The sequence below is a fragment of the Passer domesticus genome, chromosome 8, assembly GCF_036417665.1.
Source record: "Passer domesticus isolate bPasDom1 chromosome 8, bPasDom1.hap1, whole genome shotgun sequence".
Lineage (NCBI taxonomy): Eukaryota > Metazoa > Chordata > Aves > Passeriformes > Passeridae > Passer > Passer domesticus.
In genome coordinates, this window is record NC_087481.1 from 54,498,802 (window position 1) to 54,517,485 (window position 18,684).

General features: G+C 39.4%; 1 protein-coding gene across 4 annotated transcripts; it reads left to right on the plus strand.

Annotated features, from left to right (window-relative positions):
• The first annotated feature begins 193 nt into the window (after positions 1 to 193).
• LOC135306903 (disintegrin and metalloproteinase domain-containing protein 9-like) lies at positions 194 to 17,715 on the plus strand. Of its 4 annotated transcripts, none has more exons than XM_064431522.1 (23): positions 194 to 1,428; positions 1,832 to 2,026; positions 3,682 to 3,779; positions 4,619 to 4,695; positions 5,349 to 5,427; positions 6,220 to 6,296; positions 7,168 to 7,384; positions 7,797 to 7,862; positions 7,943 to 8,014; positions 8,351 to 8,523; positions 8,981 to 9,065; positions 10,029 to 10,150; positions 10,999 to 11,170; positions 11,954 to 12,043; positions 12,264 to 12,459; positions 12,572 to 12,677; positions 12,872 to 13,046; positions 13,452 to 13,532; positions 14,314 to 14,419; positions 15,100 to 15,232; positions 15,603 to 15,666; positions 15,996 to 16,048; positions 16,449 to 17,715. In XM_064431522.1, the coding sequence occupies exons 2-23, from the start codon at positions 1,957 to 1,959 to the stop codon at positions 16,525 to 16,527; spliced, it is 2,391 nt and encodes a 796-aa protein (XP_064287592.1). In that variant the 5' UTR covers positions 194 to 1,428; positions 1,832 to 1,956; the 3' UTR covers positions 16,528 to 17,715. The 4 variants fall into 4 exon arrangements, 3 of the variants coding, with proteins under 3 accessions (XP_064287592.1, XP_064287593.1, XP_064287594.1); XM_064431523.1 differs by having other exon boundaries at positions 1,835 to 2,026; XR_010367642.1 differs by lacking the exons at positions 15,603 to 15,666; positions 15,996 to 16,048; positions 16,449 to 17,715 and having other exon boundaries at positions 194 to 2,026; positions 13,462 to 13,532; positions 15,100 to 15,131.
• The last annotated feature ends 969 nt before the right edge of the window (positions 17,716 to 18,684 follow it).

Sequence of the window (18,684 nt, forward strand, 5' to 3'; positions counted from 1 at the left end):
TCATGCCGGGAGAAGAGCATCGTCAGCCCGGGGAGCAGCCTCTTCATTCCGGGGAACGGCCCCCTCAGCCCGTGCAGCGGCACCCTCACTTTGGGGAGCGGTCCCCTCAGCCCGGACATGGCTCCCTCAGCCCGAGCAGCGGCACCCTCAGTTCCGGGGAACGGCCCCCTCACCCTGGGAACGGCTCCCTCAACCCGGGGATAGCACCCTCAGCCCGGCAGAGAGCCGGAGTTAATTCGCCTTTAAAACCCCTCTGAGATTACTGCATCCAATACATGACCCAACATCACCGTGCCAACCGTACCTTGGCTACGTCCCGGTTTTCCTTAAACATCTCTGACTCCCGCTCCTCCCTGGGCAGCCCATTCCAGTGTCAAATCACTCCTTCGAAGAAATTCCTCATAATGCCCACCCTAAACCTGCTGAGGTGCAGCTTAAGGCAATATCCTCTTGTCCTGTCACTGGTTCCTGGGATAAGAGACTGACCCTGAAGGTCTAGGGTGGATATTAGGAAAAGGTTCTTCCCCCACAGTGTGACCCAGCACTGAACACCCCTCGTGAACCCAATACCTCAAAGGTCTTTCCCAACTGAAATGATCCTCGGATTCTGTGAAACTGTGAGATTACAAGTTGAAACTTTTTATAGTTGAGCTCTTTGTGGTTTTTTTTTTCCTCCTGGATGTCGTAGGTATGTAAATCCATCATTTTCTGTGCAGGACATTGGTTGTGACAACTGCAGTTGCTGTCCCTTTCATCAACAGTAGGGACTGTAGAAAAGCATTTCTTTGCTGACGTGAGGGAAATTCCTACAATTTCATTGAAATTTTTTCATTATTAATATGTCAGAATTTGGAGCAGAGGGATTCTCCCAAACTGCGTCCTGACAGCGCACCACGCAGGAGAGAGGCTATGAATAAAAGAGGCCATCAATAAAAGATGGGGCTCATTTAATTTGCAGTAGGATCTCACCTTCTGGAGCCGGGGAATGCTGCTCCTGAGGCTGTGGCAGACACAGACCCAGGGAATGAGGGTGTCAGGTTCTGCTTCCACCGGTGCTCAGTGCAGGAATGTTCAGGCTGTTCTCAGTCTGTGACTCTCGGGAAATGGACCTGAATGGGCTTTGACAAGCTAATACAGCCAGCATTCTGCTTTTGGGCACTTAAGGCGTTGTTTTATAGCATTTACCAGCAATGGAAAACTGAATTTTCTCTGCTTTAATCAAAGAATTAATTAAAATTAATTAATGTAAATGCTTGAGTGTGTTGTTTCAGCCTCATTTTTGTGTTTCTAAATGTGCGTGATACTTCTGAAATGCAATGCAAACTCATCCAGTTTTAGAAGCGTTTATTCTCTGCTTTTGGTGGGAATTTGGTTACCTGGAAGATGATCCTGGAAGAGCAATGATCTGCACAAAATTACGGACTTCTGGTGAGGAAAATGGTGTTTAACATAGAAGGGTCTGGGTAGAACCTCTGTTTTGGGGATTTTCGTGTGTTCATAGGCATTATATTTCAAAGTAAAGATGAAAAAAATGAAAGACAAGCTGAAATTTCAAACAGTAAATTGATTCACACTAGTTTTTTATTGAGCTGGCAGTAACAGTGTTAGATAAACATCATAAACACTGTATTTGTCAGTAGCAATATTTTATCTTTCTAATCTGGTATGATCTCTCCGTGGGGATTAAAGTCCTTTAGAATAAACCAGTTTGATCCTGACACGGGACTCTCCAATCAGCATTTAAGAATGTGCTGCTTTTTATTTGCATTAGGCTGTCTGACCAGTTTTCTCAGAAGCCTAGTGGATTAAATTTTACTTCCCATTTCCTCAGCAGAGATGCAGTATCAGAGGGCTTTTTCTGTTGTTTACCTTTGGAGCACACGGTTCTCGTTCTTCTGGTTCCCTGCAGAGCAGCCAGAGCCAGCTCGGATGCTGGAGTAGTTTCTCTGGGAAGTCATGTTAATGCACAGCTTCTTTTTGTTCACTTTTGGACTAATTTTTACTGGAAACCCTTTTTGGATAACAGGTAAGCTTTCTCTTTTTTTACACATTCAGAAAGTTTCTCCAGGTCTGCTTGGACCCTGATTGTAATGATGCACACACCTTTGACGCTGAGCCACAGCTCTCCCTGTGCAGCCCTGCTCACTGAGAGAATCTTGGAAGAGATTACAGCTTGAAGCTTTTTATAGTTGAGCTCTTTGTGGGTTTTTTTTTCCTCCTGGATGTCGTAGGTATGTAAATCCATCATTTTCTGTGCAGGACATTGGTTGTGACAACTGCAGTTGCTGTCCCTTTCATCAACAGTAGAGACTGTGGAAAAGCATTTCTTCTTTGCTGATGTAAGGGAAATTCCTACAATTTCACTGATTTTTTTTCATTAACTCATCCCCAAATGTGATTTGGCTTCACACTTTAAGTGTAACACCTGAAATGTTTCTTAGAAAGTGGTATTTTTATTACATGCATCAAAGATTGTTTCCTGTTGTCAGGTCAAAATTTAAATTGTTAAAAGAGCATCTCTATGGTGAGTTCAACATACACTTGACTCACGAAAAAGAATGGATTTTGTGATTTAGATAATAAAATTATTGAAGATTAAGAGCAAAATCACAACATCAAGTGCTGATATTCTTTGCAGACCGGTTTGCTAATATCAGCTTCCACATTTTGATTGCAATTGCAGCCTGTACTGTTAAATATATGCTACCTGCACCTAGCTTTTAAAAGTCCTGATGCTATCTAACAGGTAGAGATCATCATTACGCTGGAGAGCCCTCCTCACTTTGAATGGCTGGTTGTGTGACTTTTTTGCAATTATGAATTCCTATCACAGGAATGGGGAAGCTGAGGGTGACTTTGTACTACTATAAATGTGAAGAAATCTCTTTGTTTCCTTTTAAAAGAACAATTTAATAAGGAAGAAACCACTTCTGTTGTTAAAACTCATGTTATTGTTGGTTCTGTTTAAAAGCAATGGTTGTGTCTCTGCTGATCAAACCAGTTGAGGAGCAGACAAGAAAAATTAATTCAACTTGACACAATTTTTTAAAAAGTCACTGGAGATTGTTTTTGTCTTTTATAAAACCACTTACCTGAAACCAGATACTTGGCAGCCTTCTTATCTTTAGCTTCCTGCATTAGCATGTTGTTCTGGAGATAATTCTGATACCATGTAAAAGGCTACAAACCTTTTGCAAAGATCTGACTGTTGCTAGAACAAACAAAATGCAAGATTAGGCAATGGCAGGAGGCAGCGTGGTGAGCCACGTTTTCTTCCACACGGGAGGGGGACAAATTGTATCCAGAGGACAACTAAAAGTATTCCTTGTGCAGGACAATGGAGAAAGGAGGAGGCAGCTGCACCAGTTTTCTGTGGTACATCAAGTTAAAAGTGTTTGCCGTGGAATAAAAAATGATAAAGTCACAAAGTTAATAATCCATAATATGAGATAATTAAGATTTTGTTTAAATGCTTTGATGGTTTTCTTTGTGTGCTCCAGAAGACCCCAGCTTTAATCTGAAGTAACTTTTTTTAAAGTCAGTTTGATCATTCCTGAACTGTTTCACTCTTTGTCCATTTCTGGCTGGACCAGATTAAGCTTTTGGCTATCACCATGTGCAGGTGCCAGCATAATGCCTTATTCCTTCTGATTCTTTAGCAATCTGAAACTTTATTTTCAGGGGTATCCTCTGAACACACATCCAGACTTTCTACATTAGAAATAATCATTCCTCGAAGTCTGACAGGCAGAGAAAAACGTCCCCCATTTTCTCATGAGGTTTGTTATTCTGATGTTTTCTTTTTGTTCTCATTGTTGCTGTTTTTCAAAACACTGTCCTACATTACACACACACACACACAATGGATGGTATGTAGAGTTTCTTAGAGTTTTCAACTAGTTTTAAATAGATTTGTTCCCACAAAGGGCTGTGATTGTACTCTGAGTGCCTTCCAAACTTCTAATCCTGTTTATGACCTTGTAAAACAGACGTGAGAAGGGACATGAAGCATCTTTTCATTTCTTCTGAGTCAGATTAGATGTTGAACCTGAGCTAACATCCTTGCTGCCCGTGTTCTGGTCTTTGGGTAATAACCAGAGGATTTCACCTTTGGGTGGCACCATAAAAATGGTCCCACAGAGTGGCACAGGTTAAGAGATGAGCTAGAAGAGAAACCTGAGCCTTAATTCTTCAGTTCTGAGGTAACTGACCTCTGTGCCAGATACCGAGTTCCTTTACTGAAGTAACTGTTAATGAAACAACATTAGTCATCTTTGTGCAAACCAATTAGGGGATAAAAGACTGGGACGGGTTTATTTGATTTACATAAGGAGTGTCACAAAGCATGATGTGGTATTTAGCAAAGGCTGCATTCACGGACTGTGCCCTGCTGTCTAAATAAAAAGATAGATTTATAGAATTTACACTTCACATAGGAGAGAATGTTCACTTTGCTGCTGAGAGTTTGAAATGTGGAAGCCTGAGAGTTAGGAATCTTGTGGGTTTTTACTTAAAACATGCACAGTACTTGGGCCTCTCTTGTCAAGCAAAACATGGAATAAACAAAACTGAATAGAAAAATCACCTAATTAAGTGATATATTTTGTTCTGTTTTCAGGAGCATTCAGATGACAATCTTTCTTACTCGGTTAAAACCAGAAATGGAACATACCTCCTAAAGCTGAAGAAAAATAAGTATGTGATAGAGTGTTTTAAAGGAATTGCCTTATTTCAGGGTTAGTTGTATACAGAGAAGAATTTTTATACTGAAAAAATTCAGAATAAACCATTTAAATATCAGATTGCAGCAATTAAAAACCAGCTCTGTTAAATGCTGTTAAATACAGTGTCTCTGTTATGGTAATATCTTGCAAATAGAAGGGAATAATAGTTTTTCTAGCTTTGAAAAAATTTATTTTGATTATTTTTTTAGTAACAATGCAAGACAGAACATTTCAGAAAATCCTTAGGAAAAATTAGAATTCAGTTCAATATTAGTTTTTTATTAGCAGGTCAGAGGGGTTTTAGCTCTGTTGTATTTTAAGAAATGTTTCTGTTTGTCTTATTCCTCATTCCTGAATCTGCAATAGGCCAGGTCCTTATGCAACTGAGTCTGCTTAGATTCCTCTCTATAGATATTTCAGTTAAAATAAATAATAATACATTTCAAAATAACTTATTTTCCAAAAATTCCAGCTCGTTTTAAAGTATTTTGTTTTATGTGCTTAGATTTTAACAATACTTTTGCATTGAGTGTGCTTCTAACAGAATGTAGCATTTAGCAGGACTCTTGACATGTTTCTTGTTTGTAGACCACTGAAAGAGCAGTAGTTTATTTTTGTTTCCAGAAAACTTCTTAGTGACAACTTTAAGCTGTACACATATGGGGAAAATGGGAAGCTGCAGGCAACACCATCTAAAAATGAGGTATTGTACATAATAAAACTTCCCCTTTGTGTCAGAATTTTCTCTGAAAAACCAGGGGAGCCAAGAAAAAAATAGATTTGCTGGGGAATAAGACTTTTGTGAGTTTTCACAGTGGAGCATTTCTGTTTAACAGTTACAGTGATCTAAAGATGAGGTTCATGAAGGACTGGGCTGTTTGTGGGGTGCAGCACCCCTGTTCCCCAAGGTGTGAAAGGATTAGCCAGGAGATTGTGCCAAGCCTGAATTTGAGCCACCTTTGCATAATATGCAATTTAAAGTACAATAGCAGCCTCAAAGCTCTGTAGTTTTTAAATAGTTTTAAAAATGTAGCTTTAAATCCTATATCAAACAAGCCTTATAAATACTTATAAATTTAATTTCATCTTTAAACTGCACATGAGCTCAGTGAGACTGAATTGGGTGGTTTGTGCATGAAAGATCTCCTCAGAGCAGATCTTAAGCAGGATGAGCAATGTAGATTAAAAATATATAAATATTTTATAATTTCATTAAAATACTATAAAAATATAACAACATAAAAGATGGTGATGAGTTAAACTAAAAAGCTGGCTGTGTTCTAGAAGCAAGGGACCAAAGGCTACCTTAGGTACTCATGTCAAGGGATGTTCTCCTCCAGGAAGGTCAGGATTACTTTCCAAGTAGGGAGCTCTGTAAATTTCCAAGAGCCAGCCCTGATGTCATGCAAATAATATGGTTAGTTAGAAAATAAGTTTGCAGTTGAAGGCAGCCACCTTGTTGTGTCACTAATTATGTGGGTTTGTTGCATTTCAGACACACTGTTATTATCATGGCACTGTTGAAGGAATTGCTGACTCCACACTTGCTCTTAGCACATGTGATGGCCTAAGGTATTTCTTCTTCCTATTTTTTTTAATATTTCACTTTTTGATGAAGCTGAACCTCATTATAGGTTTTATAGTTTCCCTCAAATTCCACTTTTTTCCCCTTTTCCAAAATTCCTTCACAGAAAAAAAAAATATAATATTAGAGAAATTGTAATAAATATAGGCAGAACCTGAGCATGACCTGAGGCTTCTAGTACCTGATGTGAATGTTGTGACCAGAGATTCCTTTGTAGAAAAAAAAATCTTACCTTGATGAAGCTTTTATTGAACTTAAAACACTCCTGCAAATAACTTTGTCTTATGAATGGGCACATTTCAAAAGACAAACCATTTCCATGAAAAATTTTTTTCTGAATTTGAACCATTTTTTGTGTTTCAAATACAATAAAATCGCAAATGGGATAAAACTCACCCATGTATCTTTCAGGTGAAGTTTCACAGAGAGATGTCACTCACAATAAATCAGGACATATCCTGGCAGTCCTTTAAATGAATAGAAATAAGGGCTGAAGGGGACCCTTTGCATCAGCTCTGTACCCACAACTCATTTACTGACAATTTGGCTTCATTCTCTTTTTTTTCTTCCTTTTCTAACTGATTCAAGAAGCTCTCACTTGTTGAGTATCTTAAATACTTTAATATTTTAATAATTATAATATTAAAATATGAAAGTATATTACATTTTAATACTTTACTATTTTAATTAATTTCTGTTTTGTCTTTTATTAGGCATTTGAACATACCTCCATATTAATATAATTTAAAATAATTTATTTCAGTGTAGTGTCTAAGTATCCAGCTGTTATTCATTCATCTAGTCATAACCATGAGGGAAAAAAGATGAAATAATGTTTGATTCTATTATGATTGTTAGGGGAATTCTCTACATTGGAGGCAGATGGTATGGAATGGAGCCCCTCAACACATCCAGCACCTTTGAACATGTGCTGTATGAACTGGAAGATGAGCAGGGGATCCCCTTCCACTGCGGGGTGCTGAAGGGCAGCCTGGAGCATGAGACGTTCGTGAAGCAGTCTGTGAAATACACATTTTCATCAAACACTACCTCCAGCAGGGACAGGCCCCTCAGGGTAAATACATTTCTGTTTCTCCCTTGAGCTGCAGTCCAGGGCATCTCCAGGGCTCTTGTTCTGGCACAGCATCCCTGCAGCTGGGATTGGCCTGGCAGGACATTTCCTTGGAATTCCATTGGCCTGGCCTTCATTTCCATGGACACCAAGCTGGTGGGAGCCCTGCAGAGGAAATCCTGGAGCAGAAGATCAGCAGGATGGGGATCTCACCCAGCTCACAGGGCAGGGTCTGCCCAGGACAGCACATGAAGTGCACAAGCTGCCACTCAGCTCATGCATCCCAGTGTCTGACCTGCTGTGAATTACTGGCACAGAGGTGTTTGTGGGGTAATCTAACACAAACTGAGGCCACGTTACAAAATGCAACGCTGCAAACTCATTATGTTAATTTACTGTGTTTTCTCATCTGCAGGAGAAGCGAGCAGTCCTGCCCCAGAGAAGCTATGTGGAATTATTTGTGGTTGTGGATCACAACAGGGTAATTATATCATCCAACACTAAATACATTTTATTGTTTTGCTAATTTTTCTCCTCTGACATTGTTATGGTATTTTACAGTTTTTGCTGAAGAATTCTGATCCTGCTGCAGTGCAAAAGGAAACAGTGGAGCTGATTAATTATGTTGATGGGGTAGGTCAGAAAAGTTGCCTGGACTCAGTAGTTTCTATTTTATGACAGTGTTCAAAAGAGCAGCTTTCTTTCCAAAATATATGTTTAGGTAATTTCATAAAGTAGTGTTTTCAGTTGTACTAATTTTATATTCTAAATATTTTTATTTAGTTTACAATTTATAAATATTTTATACATCACTTATAATGACAATTATCATATATTGAGTTTCAAAGAAACTGAAATTATGTCTTGGTCACTATGTTCAGCTTATTGTTTACTCAGTAGTAATGAAATCATCTTTCAGAATTCCATCAGAACAGCTGAGGGACATTAATTGTCTTTTTTTTTTTTCAGATGTATAGAGCATTAAACATCCAGATTGTTTTGGTTGGATTAGAGGTTTGGACAGATGCCAACCACATATCTGTAATGGATGGTTCAGCTGGAGATGTGCTGAGTAGATTTGTTTCTTGGAGGCAGAAGGATCTTCTGAAGCGCTCAAGAAATGACGTTGGTCACCTCATAATGTAAGTTTGCATTCAGTGGGAAAACCAGCCATGCTGCCAGTCTTAATGTATATGATTTGGGGCTTGTATATTCATTAAAATATACCTGGAGTAAAATTCTCTGCACTCCCAAAATGGTTTAACCTGGAAAAATGACAAGAAAGTATAATGGATTCTTAAGAGTTAATCAGCTCTGGGGACAGGCTGACCTCCAGAGGTCCCTTCCCTCCTTAGCCTGTCTGTAATTGAGTGCACTGACACAGCAGACTTAAGTGATTGATCATTATTTTCAAGCTCTTATTCAGATATTAATAATTAATTAGAATAAAACCCAGCTGTGGTTATAAATTCTTTCTTGACTTCAGGAAGACCAAATTTTGCCTTGCAAGATTTCTTTCCAACTCGTCAGTGTCTTTTAGTAGAAATCATGAACTTTGAACCCATCTCTCACACCAGCTCCAAACTGCTCTTGTTGCAGAGGGAGGAGCTCTTTCAGTGGATCCATTGGAATGGCTTTTGTGGGTACTGTGTGCTCACATGTCCAGGGAGGGTCAATCAGCACTGTGAGTACATCATCATTTGGGTATGGAAGAAACTGGTCCTTGACCTACTTGGCCAAATCACCCTGGTCGTGGAGTTGGCTGATTTTCTTCATGGAGTTTGTTATGTAAAGACTTGTGCATATTTTACACCTTTTTTTTTTAAGTACTTCCCAATTTCTTTGTCTAATTCCAGCCCATTTGGCTCATTTAATCTTCAACAAATTCCTTTGGTCATCTTTTGTGATTCATCAAACTCAATATTGCATAATCTCATCCTTATACCATTGGAGTTCATAACCACAGAGATGCTGGGATGGGAATGCAGCTGCAAACAAAATAATGCTGGGGTTTGTTACTCTTTAAATATATAGAAAGTGAAGATAATGCACTGTTGTCTCAAGTGTCTGGAATTCCTCACAATAGGACTGTAAACAGGCAAAAATTTTTTAAAAATTAGTACAAAACTTATTTTATCTCCATCCTTGGGGCAGAACCAGTAACTCCTGAGGTTCCTGTCCTTAAGTATGCATGCCACAACATTGTGGACAGTCTCAGAAGCAGACTCTGTTCTTTACCAGTACATTTGTTGTTGAAGACTCCTTTGAAATAAGTGTCTAAGTGTTAGAATGGAATGGAATGGAATGGAATGGAATGGAATGGAATGGAATGGAATGGAATAGAATAGAATAGAATAGAATAGAATAGAATAGAATAGAATAGAATCACACAGAATGAAACCTGCAGTGGTGATCTAGACCAGCTGCCAACTTATTATCCAGAATGTGATCCTCAGTGAAGGAGTGGCAGAATCTGATCCTACCTGAAAATAAAATGACACATTTTCAGTCCTTGCTTCTTTCACCTTAAATACAATTTCATTTTCTGCCTTCATAGTCCCTGAGAGCTTTGTGGTGGGAGTAAATCTCTGGGTACAAACAGTGTTTTCCATAGTTTCACTTTTTTAAACTTGATTCTCTTTATTAGCTGAATCATGACAAAATGTTACGGCACGCCACAGTAGTTGCACATGAGCTGGGGCACAATCTGGGAATGAAACATGATGATAAGAGGTGTCCTGCATCCTATATCATGCACAGCACGGATAAGTAAGATTTCCACTTATTTCATTTTAATAATTTAGTTTGTTTGCAGTGACTGTGCCTTACAAGCTGTGAAACTCCTGTGAATCTGGAAGAGCTTTAATGGATGGGGAGTTGTTTGAAAAATTTGAACACAGAGGTGGACTCACTGACTTAGTATTTGACATCATTTTAATTTATATGAAATTTTATCTGTGTCTGATGCAATCATTATTTATTTGTAACATTCCTAAAAACATATTTGGACTTAATTTTTTTTTATAATAGTGTGTTGCTGGGGTTTTTTCACCCTATTGAAAATGCTTTACATGTACTCACTGGGTTTGTGCAAATATACAACAAATTATTTAACAGTTAATTTTAAAAAAACCTTCTTGGCTTATGTTTCCTTCAGTTCATTTATTCTTTGGCTTCCCCTTAAGAGAAAAAGATAATAATATTTTATCACTAGTTGTTTTAATAAACCAGGGTAACTGAATACTGGACAAAACTATTCTAGGAAGGGGCATTCCTCAGTTCTTAGGGACTCCAAGTTAAGATGAATGTTTTCCTGAGGATATTTTTTAATCAAACATTTTTAGACTCAGTATAGAATTTCTAAGGCCTGTATCACACAGGACACCAGAACAGACAATCTGATGTTCTCTGCCCTCTAAAAGCATTCATATAATATAGTATTTGAAACTTCTAGTCCTGCACTTTAATGTAAAGTAAAATAAAAATTAACTGTTTCATTATTTCCTAGCATTATGAAATACAATGTTTATTATAGAAGAGCAATATTTTAAGAGCATGATTGTATGTTCTCCTGTAAGCAAAATAATATTATAATAATTCAATATTATCTTTTCCAGTGGATCCAGGAATTTCAGCACCTGTAGTGCTGATGATTTTGAGGCCTTTATTCTAAATGGAGGAGGAAACTGCCTTAGAAATCCTCCCAAAACAAGTAATGTGTACAAAGAACCTGTCTGTGGTAATAATGTTGTCGATAAAAATGAAGAATGTGACTGTGGCAAACCACAGGTAAGGCATCAAATTGAGCTGGATAGTTGTTGTATATATATGAATTATATTATATTATATTATATTATATTATATTATATTATATTATATTATATTATATTATATTATATTATATTATATTATATTATAATCATTCTATATAATACTGGCCTAATTGCATTATTATCTCAGGAGTTTTCCATGTAATTTTACATTTTTTGCAAGCAATATAAAAATAAATATTAGTAAAATCTAAAATCATGCTTTGATTTTGATGTGGACTCAGCTAAGGGCTCTTGGACTTCAGAGAAAATTGGGGCACTGCTGAGAAACAAGTGAAATTCTTGGGTGTGGGAGCACCACTGAGTTTTGTGCTGGTTTTAGCATCATGGATATTTCTGTTCCATGACAGAGACTGTTTATCTACAGAACATATACAGGTTTGTTAAATGCCACCCTTCAACTTTGCCTACACAAAATGACTTTTAAGAGTTACATTGCATTGCAAAATGTCCCTCCAAGAATGGGAGGTATTGGCTCATTCTTCAGAAGGTAAAAGTGTCTCAAATAAGGCATCAATAAAGCAAGCCCTGGTTCCACTGGCATCCCTGTGCCACAAAAGAGGTGTTTTTCTGCTGACTTGTACAGATAAAACACAGCAACAGTGTCTGCTGGTTCTTTTTACAGCAGGAGAAGGAGAGAATCTGGCACAGTTATTTAAACTTTGTCTTGTCCATCCACGTGGGCTGGTGAGTACTTTCCTGGCTGTATAAATAAAACATTATCCCCTTTCAATGTTCTCAGGAATGCTCCAACCCCTGCTGTGATGCTGCCACCTGCAAACTCACACCTGGCTCACAATGTGCTCAAGGACTGTGCTGCAAAAACTGCAAGGTGGGTAATGCTTTGTTGCACTAAATTGTTACTATTCACTGAGATTTCTTAATGTTTGAAAAGAGCTATCCTAGTCCTCTTGATGTATTTTCAAATGACATTCACCAGTAAGAGAGCATGTAAGAAGAGAATTTGTCTTATAATGTTCCCAGTTGTCTTTGTTTCACTCTAGAGCTTCCTCTGTTGCAGTACTAAAAGTGTTCTCCCCCTCTGGTCCTAGTTCAAAGTGGCAGGAGCAGAGTGCAGAGCAAAGCAAGATGTGTGTGACCTCCCTGAGTACTGCAATGGAAGCACTGCCTACTGCCCAGATGATGTTTACATCATGAATGGCCACCCGTGCAGCAACAGCAGGGCTTATTGCTACTATGGGGTGTGCCAGAGCTTTGATTCACAGTGTGAATCCATCTATGGCAAAGGTAGGGCTGGCATTTAGTGTTAACCCATTTGCAGGCTCCTGACAGACATTTCCAATTTTTATTTCTGGTATTTTTCAGACACCTGACTGAGATTCATTATTTTTTTGTACAGGGGCACGGAAAGCACCTGATATATGCTTTGAGAAAGCAAATATTAAAGGAGATAGGTTTGGAAACTGTGGGATGAAAGGTGGAGTGTACAAGAAATGCCCTGTCCAGTAAGTCACCACCAAATAAAAGCTAACCCTAAAATCTTCAATGTAAAAAAAAAAATAAATTGTTACAAAGCCTTAAAGTGAGAGATTTAAAATAATATTTATTTTAATGCAAGCTAAAAAGTTGGAATGGATCACACTGATCCTGTTTTTTTAATCTGTTCACCTTGTCCCTGAGTGTCCTTTATTCCAAACAGGCACAGTCTGTGTGGGAAGCTGCAGTGCACATCTGTCAGTCTGCAGAACCTGCCAGCCTGGAGCGTTGTCAATAACGCATCCGGGGTTTTGTGCTGGTCCTCTGACTTTGACCTAGGCTCAGACATCCCTGATCCTGCCCAAGTTCATGATGGCACAGCCTGTGGAGAGAACAAGGTGAGAGGAACCACGGCAGCCTGACACAATATATTCCAGGTGGAAGGTTCTGAACTTCCAAAAACATTCCCTGGCTCTCGTTCCAATGCCATAACACAATAAAAATCTTTTGAGATTAATACATGCAAACAATTAATTAGCCCTTCAAAAACTGGGGTGCTACATTATCGGTCATTCAAATTACTCCAAATTACTATTATTCAAATTACTCCATCAAAGTGCATCCACAGAGTTAAGCAAACCTGAGACAAAGTTATAAAATTCTGAAATACTGAATGTTCTATCCTTTTTCTTAACATGTAAGTGAAAGCTGCAGACTTGTAAGCATATACACTTATATAGTATATTTATAAAAGGGTGGGATTTTTAATTTTGTTTTTGCAAGGCACTAATTACTTGTTGCAGGCCTGTTTAGGTTTTGAATGTCTTGATGCAAGATATCTGGGCTACAGCTGTGATGTAAAGCAGAAGTGTAATAATAATGGGGTGAGTAGATGGTGCTTTGTGTCCTGTTTCCAGACTGTGCAAATTCCCTGCATTTAAGCAATAACAAGCAGGTGGCTTTGCTTTTCCCTGATCTGTATTAAAAGTTAAATGCACTTATTTTACCTGTAATTCATGTTGCCAGAACACTGCAAACCCCTTGCACTAACTTTGAGAGGCATTTTGTCTGAATTTCCCAAGGGAATTTTTTCTAATATTACTGAGCTGGTAAATTGTAAAAGGAAAATATTCCTTTGAGGATGACAGTCTGGTAATTCCTGATTTATATATGTCTCTGTGAAAAACCAAAATGGAGTCCAAAGGCTGTAAAACTAAGAAGGTTTCTGCACTGTGATTAATTGCAGGCAGGTTAACTTAGAGAGAATTACCACAGGGTATCAGAATCCCTCAGTGGTTTGGGGTGTTACGGAGGGGCAGAGCTTATTCCCAGTTAATATTTCATGTATTTCTATACAATACTATGCAGCATTTCTTGTTTCCACCTGCAATTCCAGGCATGGAACTCCAAATCCATGCCAAAGGTTTGAGTGGCCACTCTCAGGGAGGTGTTGTCTGACTAATCCCTGTGTTTGTGTAGGGGTGGGACAGCAACGGGAACTGTCCCTGCCTGACTCACAGCTCCCCTTGTTTGGGCTGTAGGGGTGTGACAGCAACGGGAACTGTCCCTGCCTGACTCACAGCTCCCCTTGTTTGGGCTGTAGGGGTGTGACAGCAACGGGAACTGTCCCTGCCTGACTCACAGCTCCCCTTGTTTGGGCTGTAGGTGTGTAACAACAACGGGAATTGTCACTGCAACCCGGGATGGGCCCCTCCATCCTGTAACCAGTCTGGCTACGGTGGCAGTGTGGACAGTGGCCCAGCTCACACAGGTAGGACACTGAAACTGGCCCTCATTCTCATGATTTAATACTCATGAAAATAATTCTCATTATTTTCTCATGCCCCGGGGGCTGAGAAAATAATCTACTACTAATAGCATAAAAAGAATCTACTAATAACATACTAATATTTTTTCCTATTGCATGAGACATAAATCATGGACTGACTTGAAGAACAAACATTATTATTTGATAATGAAGTAGATTTCATTGGCCTTTACACACAAAATGTTCTCCATCTCTTTGTCTAAAAGCAAAGTTCATAATCCATAGTTTTCTGAGGAAAATCTGTGTTACTTTCAGCAGAATTTTATTGGATTTTACTAAATACTTACTTTGGGAAAGGAAAAAATTGTTTTGTATTTATTAAAAGTTTAAGAAGGCAAAGCAAATATGCAGAGCACTTGTGGTAAGCAAATACAGAACAAATTGGTCTTCTTCAGAATTATTGAAAACATTTTATGGAAAAGGAAAGACATTGCATATACATAAGGTGGGTAAAGCAGAAAGAACTTGTAATACCATAAGGCCAAATCCTACTTTTTTGCTTGCAACATATTATAAATTTCAGTGAAGTTATTAATTCTATTCTGCAGAAATTTGAAGACTGTACTTTTTAAAACCGAAAAAATCAAGTTTTAAATTCCATGATTTCAATTCTTTTTCCCTAGATACATCACTTCGGGATGGGCTGCTGATTTTCTTCTTCCTGGTGCTGCCTGTAGCCATCCTCACTGCAGTTGCAATATTTAAACGTGATGCAATAAGGAGAAAACTTTGCAGGAAAAGCAGAGGACAGCACAGGTATTTCCCTTCTTACAGGTGCTATTCCAGCAAGGCTTTACCTACCCAAACTATTCCACACCTCCTGAAGTACAGGGCTGCCCTGCTAACAGCAGCAGTGGGGAGTGTACAGCCCTCCCCTGCTCCTTGGAGGTGCAATCCAGACACTCCAGTCGTCTGTTCTCAAGCATTTGTTCCCAAATGCATTGCACTTTCCTAATTTTTGTTGGTAATTTTATTGTCTGGACACAGGGGCAGAGCATATTGAAATTTCCTGTCAAGTCCAGAACAGGATGGACTCAGAGCAGGGTCCAGACCTCTGAGCTGGAGCTGTGTCCTTGGAAAATGCTGCATCCCTGAAGGATTCCTGATGATGTGGTTTCTGTTTCAGGGATAACAACGGGCAGGAACCAAAGCAAGGCAACAGAGCAAGTCAGGAAACAGGAAATAATCAGGTAAAAGAGATGGAGACTTGGATTATTTCATGTTGGGCAATCCAGACTGCACGGTGCCGTCTCTCCAACACAGCTAATCATGACTTTGTGACTTTCTGAAACCACCTCTGTTATTTCTTAGGCCAAACACTGGAGATGCTGCTTAGCCAGGCTGTGGGTCTAGCTCTGATAAAACTGAATAAAAATTATCAAAACAAAATATTGCAAGAGAATATGAAAAACACCCCAGCAAATGAGAGCCAGTTCTAAAATGTCATTAGCTTAATACTGAAGAATTATCTGCTCTTTGTGTTTTCTGCTAACCTGATTTTCTGCAATGTTTTTTCCAGCCTGCTGCATCAAGTCACAATATTTTTACCAAATTGCATTTCCCTGGCACAAGGTTTGTAGTGTTTAAAACCTTCTTCACTTCATCTTCCCTATGTTTATGTTGCTGTAAGTGAAGTTATTGATGTCCTGTGTCCTGCTTAGGGGGATTTTTCATGCAGCATCATGAAATAGATTAAAGATTACATTAGGTTTAATTAATAGATAAATTAAGTTTACATTAATTAATAGATTAATTAGATTTAATTAATAGATTTTTCATGCAGCATCAATCATAAAGGCTTGAAGGAAAAATGTTGACATAAACACTGGTAAATGCTGCAAGGGAGAGGAAGGGGCAGAGAAAATTAAGTGGGAATGCTGGAAACTGTTTAAAAATTGTAAAGAACCAGTTTAGAAATGTCAGGTGTCTCAAGCCATGAAATACTGAACCCAATGTGTTTTCCCCACTTCAGGCAGCCAGTCCAAACCCAGCTTCCTGCAGCTTCCTCAGGACCCCAGCGACCCCCAGTCCCACACAGACCAGTTGTCTGAGATGTTTCTTGGGAACCCTCAACCAATTCTGACAAAAACTGGCCTGGAAAACATATGAAAGGATTTCAGTGCTCCAGTGGTGCCCTTGAGCAGCCAAAATGCCTTTGGGAAGCTCCTGGCAGGCCTGGGTGCCCAGGGGCACTGAGCACAGGTTGGTGACACCCCAGAGCTCAGCTCCTTGCTGCTGGCTGTGTTTGTGCCTCCTCTACCTCACCTTTACAGCTCAGACCCTGGAGTGAACCTGGAGAGTGTCAGAGAGCAGGACTCTCCATGCTGCTGCTCCCTCTCAGGGCACAGGGCACTGAGCTCTGCTCTTCACTGACAAAATTCAAGGATGGGAGATCTGCACCTCACCTCCTGGGCTCTCCTCTCCTCAGGACACTGCCAGGAGCTCCGAGGGCCTGCAGAGCCAGGTTTGGGGACAGTCCCTGTGCCCTGCCCTGCCCCTGCCAATGCTGGGCCCAGAGCCCACCTCTCACACGCAGCCAGCTCAGCTTCCACTCCAGGTCATTTGTAAAAGAAACCTCACCTGGGGACACCAGGAACTCTGTAGGTCATGTCCTGAGTCTGAAAGAACCCATCCATCTGTTACAGAAGTTGTGGGATGTTGGGAGATACCTCCACAGCTCCACAGTGGTTCAGGGTTTATGCATTTCCCTAGAAACTGATTCCACCTCAAAAGCAACAGAGTCAGCTTTTGTCATTCTAAACGGGACAGTGAGAAACCAGCACTGAGTTCACAGAGGATGTATGCAGGGACATGATTTTCCAAATAGGCCTCCACCAAATGGATGCAAGAAATCCAGGGAAAGACTCCAGCAGAAGGGAGCAGGGCAGGGAGCACCTCGCTGCCAAGAACAGAGCTGTGGTGTGCCTCCACCCAGCCCTGGGGGCTGCAGCACACCCTGCCTGCCTCAGTGCAAATCTCAGACTACAAACTGGGGAAAAGAGTGAATAAATTACAGATTGCCTCGCCGAGAGAATATTTCCAACCCCCAGATGGCCACATCGCTGAAAAGCTGGGAAAAAGAACCCAAAAGAGATTGCTGGCAAAAAGTCTCTTCCTTGACCCCTCAGAATCTCAAAACTGTTATTATTAAATATCCCTGTCATTTAGACCTCAAGTATAATATGACACTGATTTTATTTATTTATTACATTGCAATTGAAAATAAATCCTCAGGGGCAGCACGCGTGGTTGTGTCTTTGTTTTGTGATCACCACCAAAGGCACTGCTGGCCATGTGGGGGTGGCTCAGCCTTTGATGCTCCAGGGGGGAATAAAGAGAATTCTCGTGCTTATTGTGATGCCAGAGCTGGGTAAAAAATGGGTAAAAGCAGAATTGGGTAAGAAAATTGGTAAAAGCAGAATTGGGTAAAAGATGGATAAAAGCAGAACCGAGTAAAAAAATGGGTAAAAGCAGAACTGGATTTAAAAAAATGGGTAAAAGCAGAACCAGGTTAAAAAAAAATGGGTAAAAGCAGAATTGGATTTAAAAAAATGGGTAAAACCAGAACCGGGTATAAAATAGGTAAAAGCAGAACCAGGTAAAAAATGGGTAAAAGCAGAATTGGGTAAAAAATGGGTAAAACTAGAATTGAGTAAAAAAATGGGTAAAAGCAAAACTGGGTAAAAAAAGGGTAAAAGCAGAATTGGGTAAAAGATGGATAAAAGCAGAACCGAGTAAAAAAATGGGTAAAAGCAGAATTGGATTTTAAAAAATGGGTAAAAGCAGAATTGGGTATAAAATGGGTAAAACCACAACCGGGTAAAAAAAATGGGTAAAAGCAGAATTTGATTTAAAAAAAATGGGTAAAAGCAGAATTTGATTTAAAAAAATGGGTAAAAGCAGAATTGGGTAAAAGATGGATAAAAGCAGAATTGGATTTTAAAAAATGGGTAAAAGCAGAATTGGGTATAAAATGGGTAAAAGCAGAACTGGATTTTAAAAAATGGGTAAAAGCAGAATTGGGTATAAAATGGGTAAAACCAGAACCGGGTAACAAATGGATAAAAGCAGAACCGGGTAAAAAAAAATGGGTAAAAGCAGAATTAGGTAAAAAATGGGTAAAACTAGAACTGGGTAAAAAGTGGATAAAACCACAAACGGATAAGAAATGGCTCAAACCAGAACCGGCTCAACCCGAACCGGTCCAG

Bases quoted from the DNA above. Each gene is read 5' to 3' on its own strand.
- LOC135306903 (XM_064431522.1), top strand. From the start codon at position 1,957: ATGTTAATGCACAGCTTCTTTTTGTTCACTTTTGGACTAATTTTTACT. The intron at 2,027-3,681 runs GTAAGCTTTCTC...CTTTATTTTCAG, and splicing joins AAACCCTTTTTGGATAACAG to GGGTATCCTCTGAACACACA. The intron at 3,780-4,618 runs GTTTGTTATTCT...TTCTGTTTTCAG, and splicing joins GTCCCCCATTTTCTCATGAG to GAGCATTCAGATGACAATCT.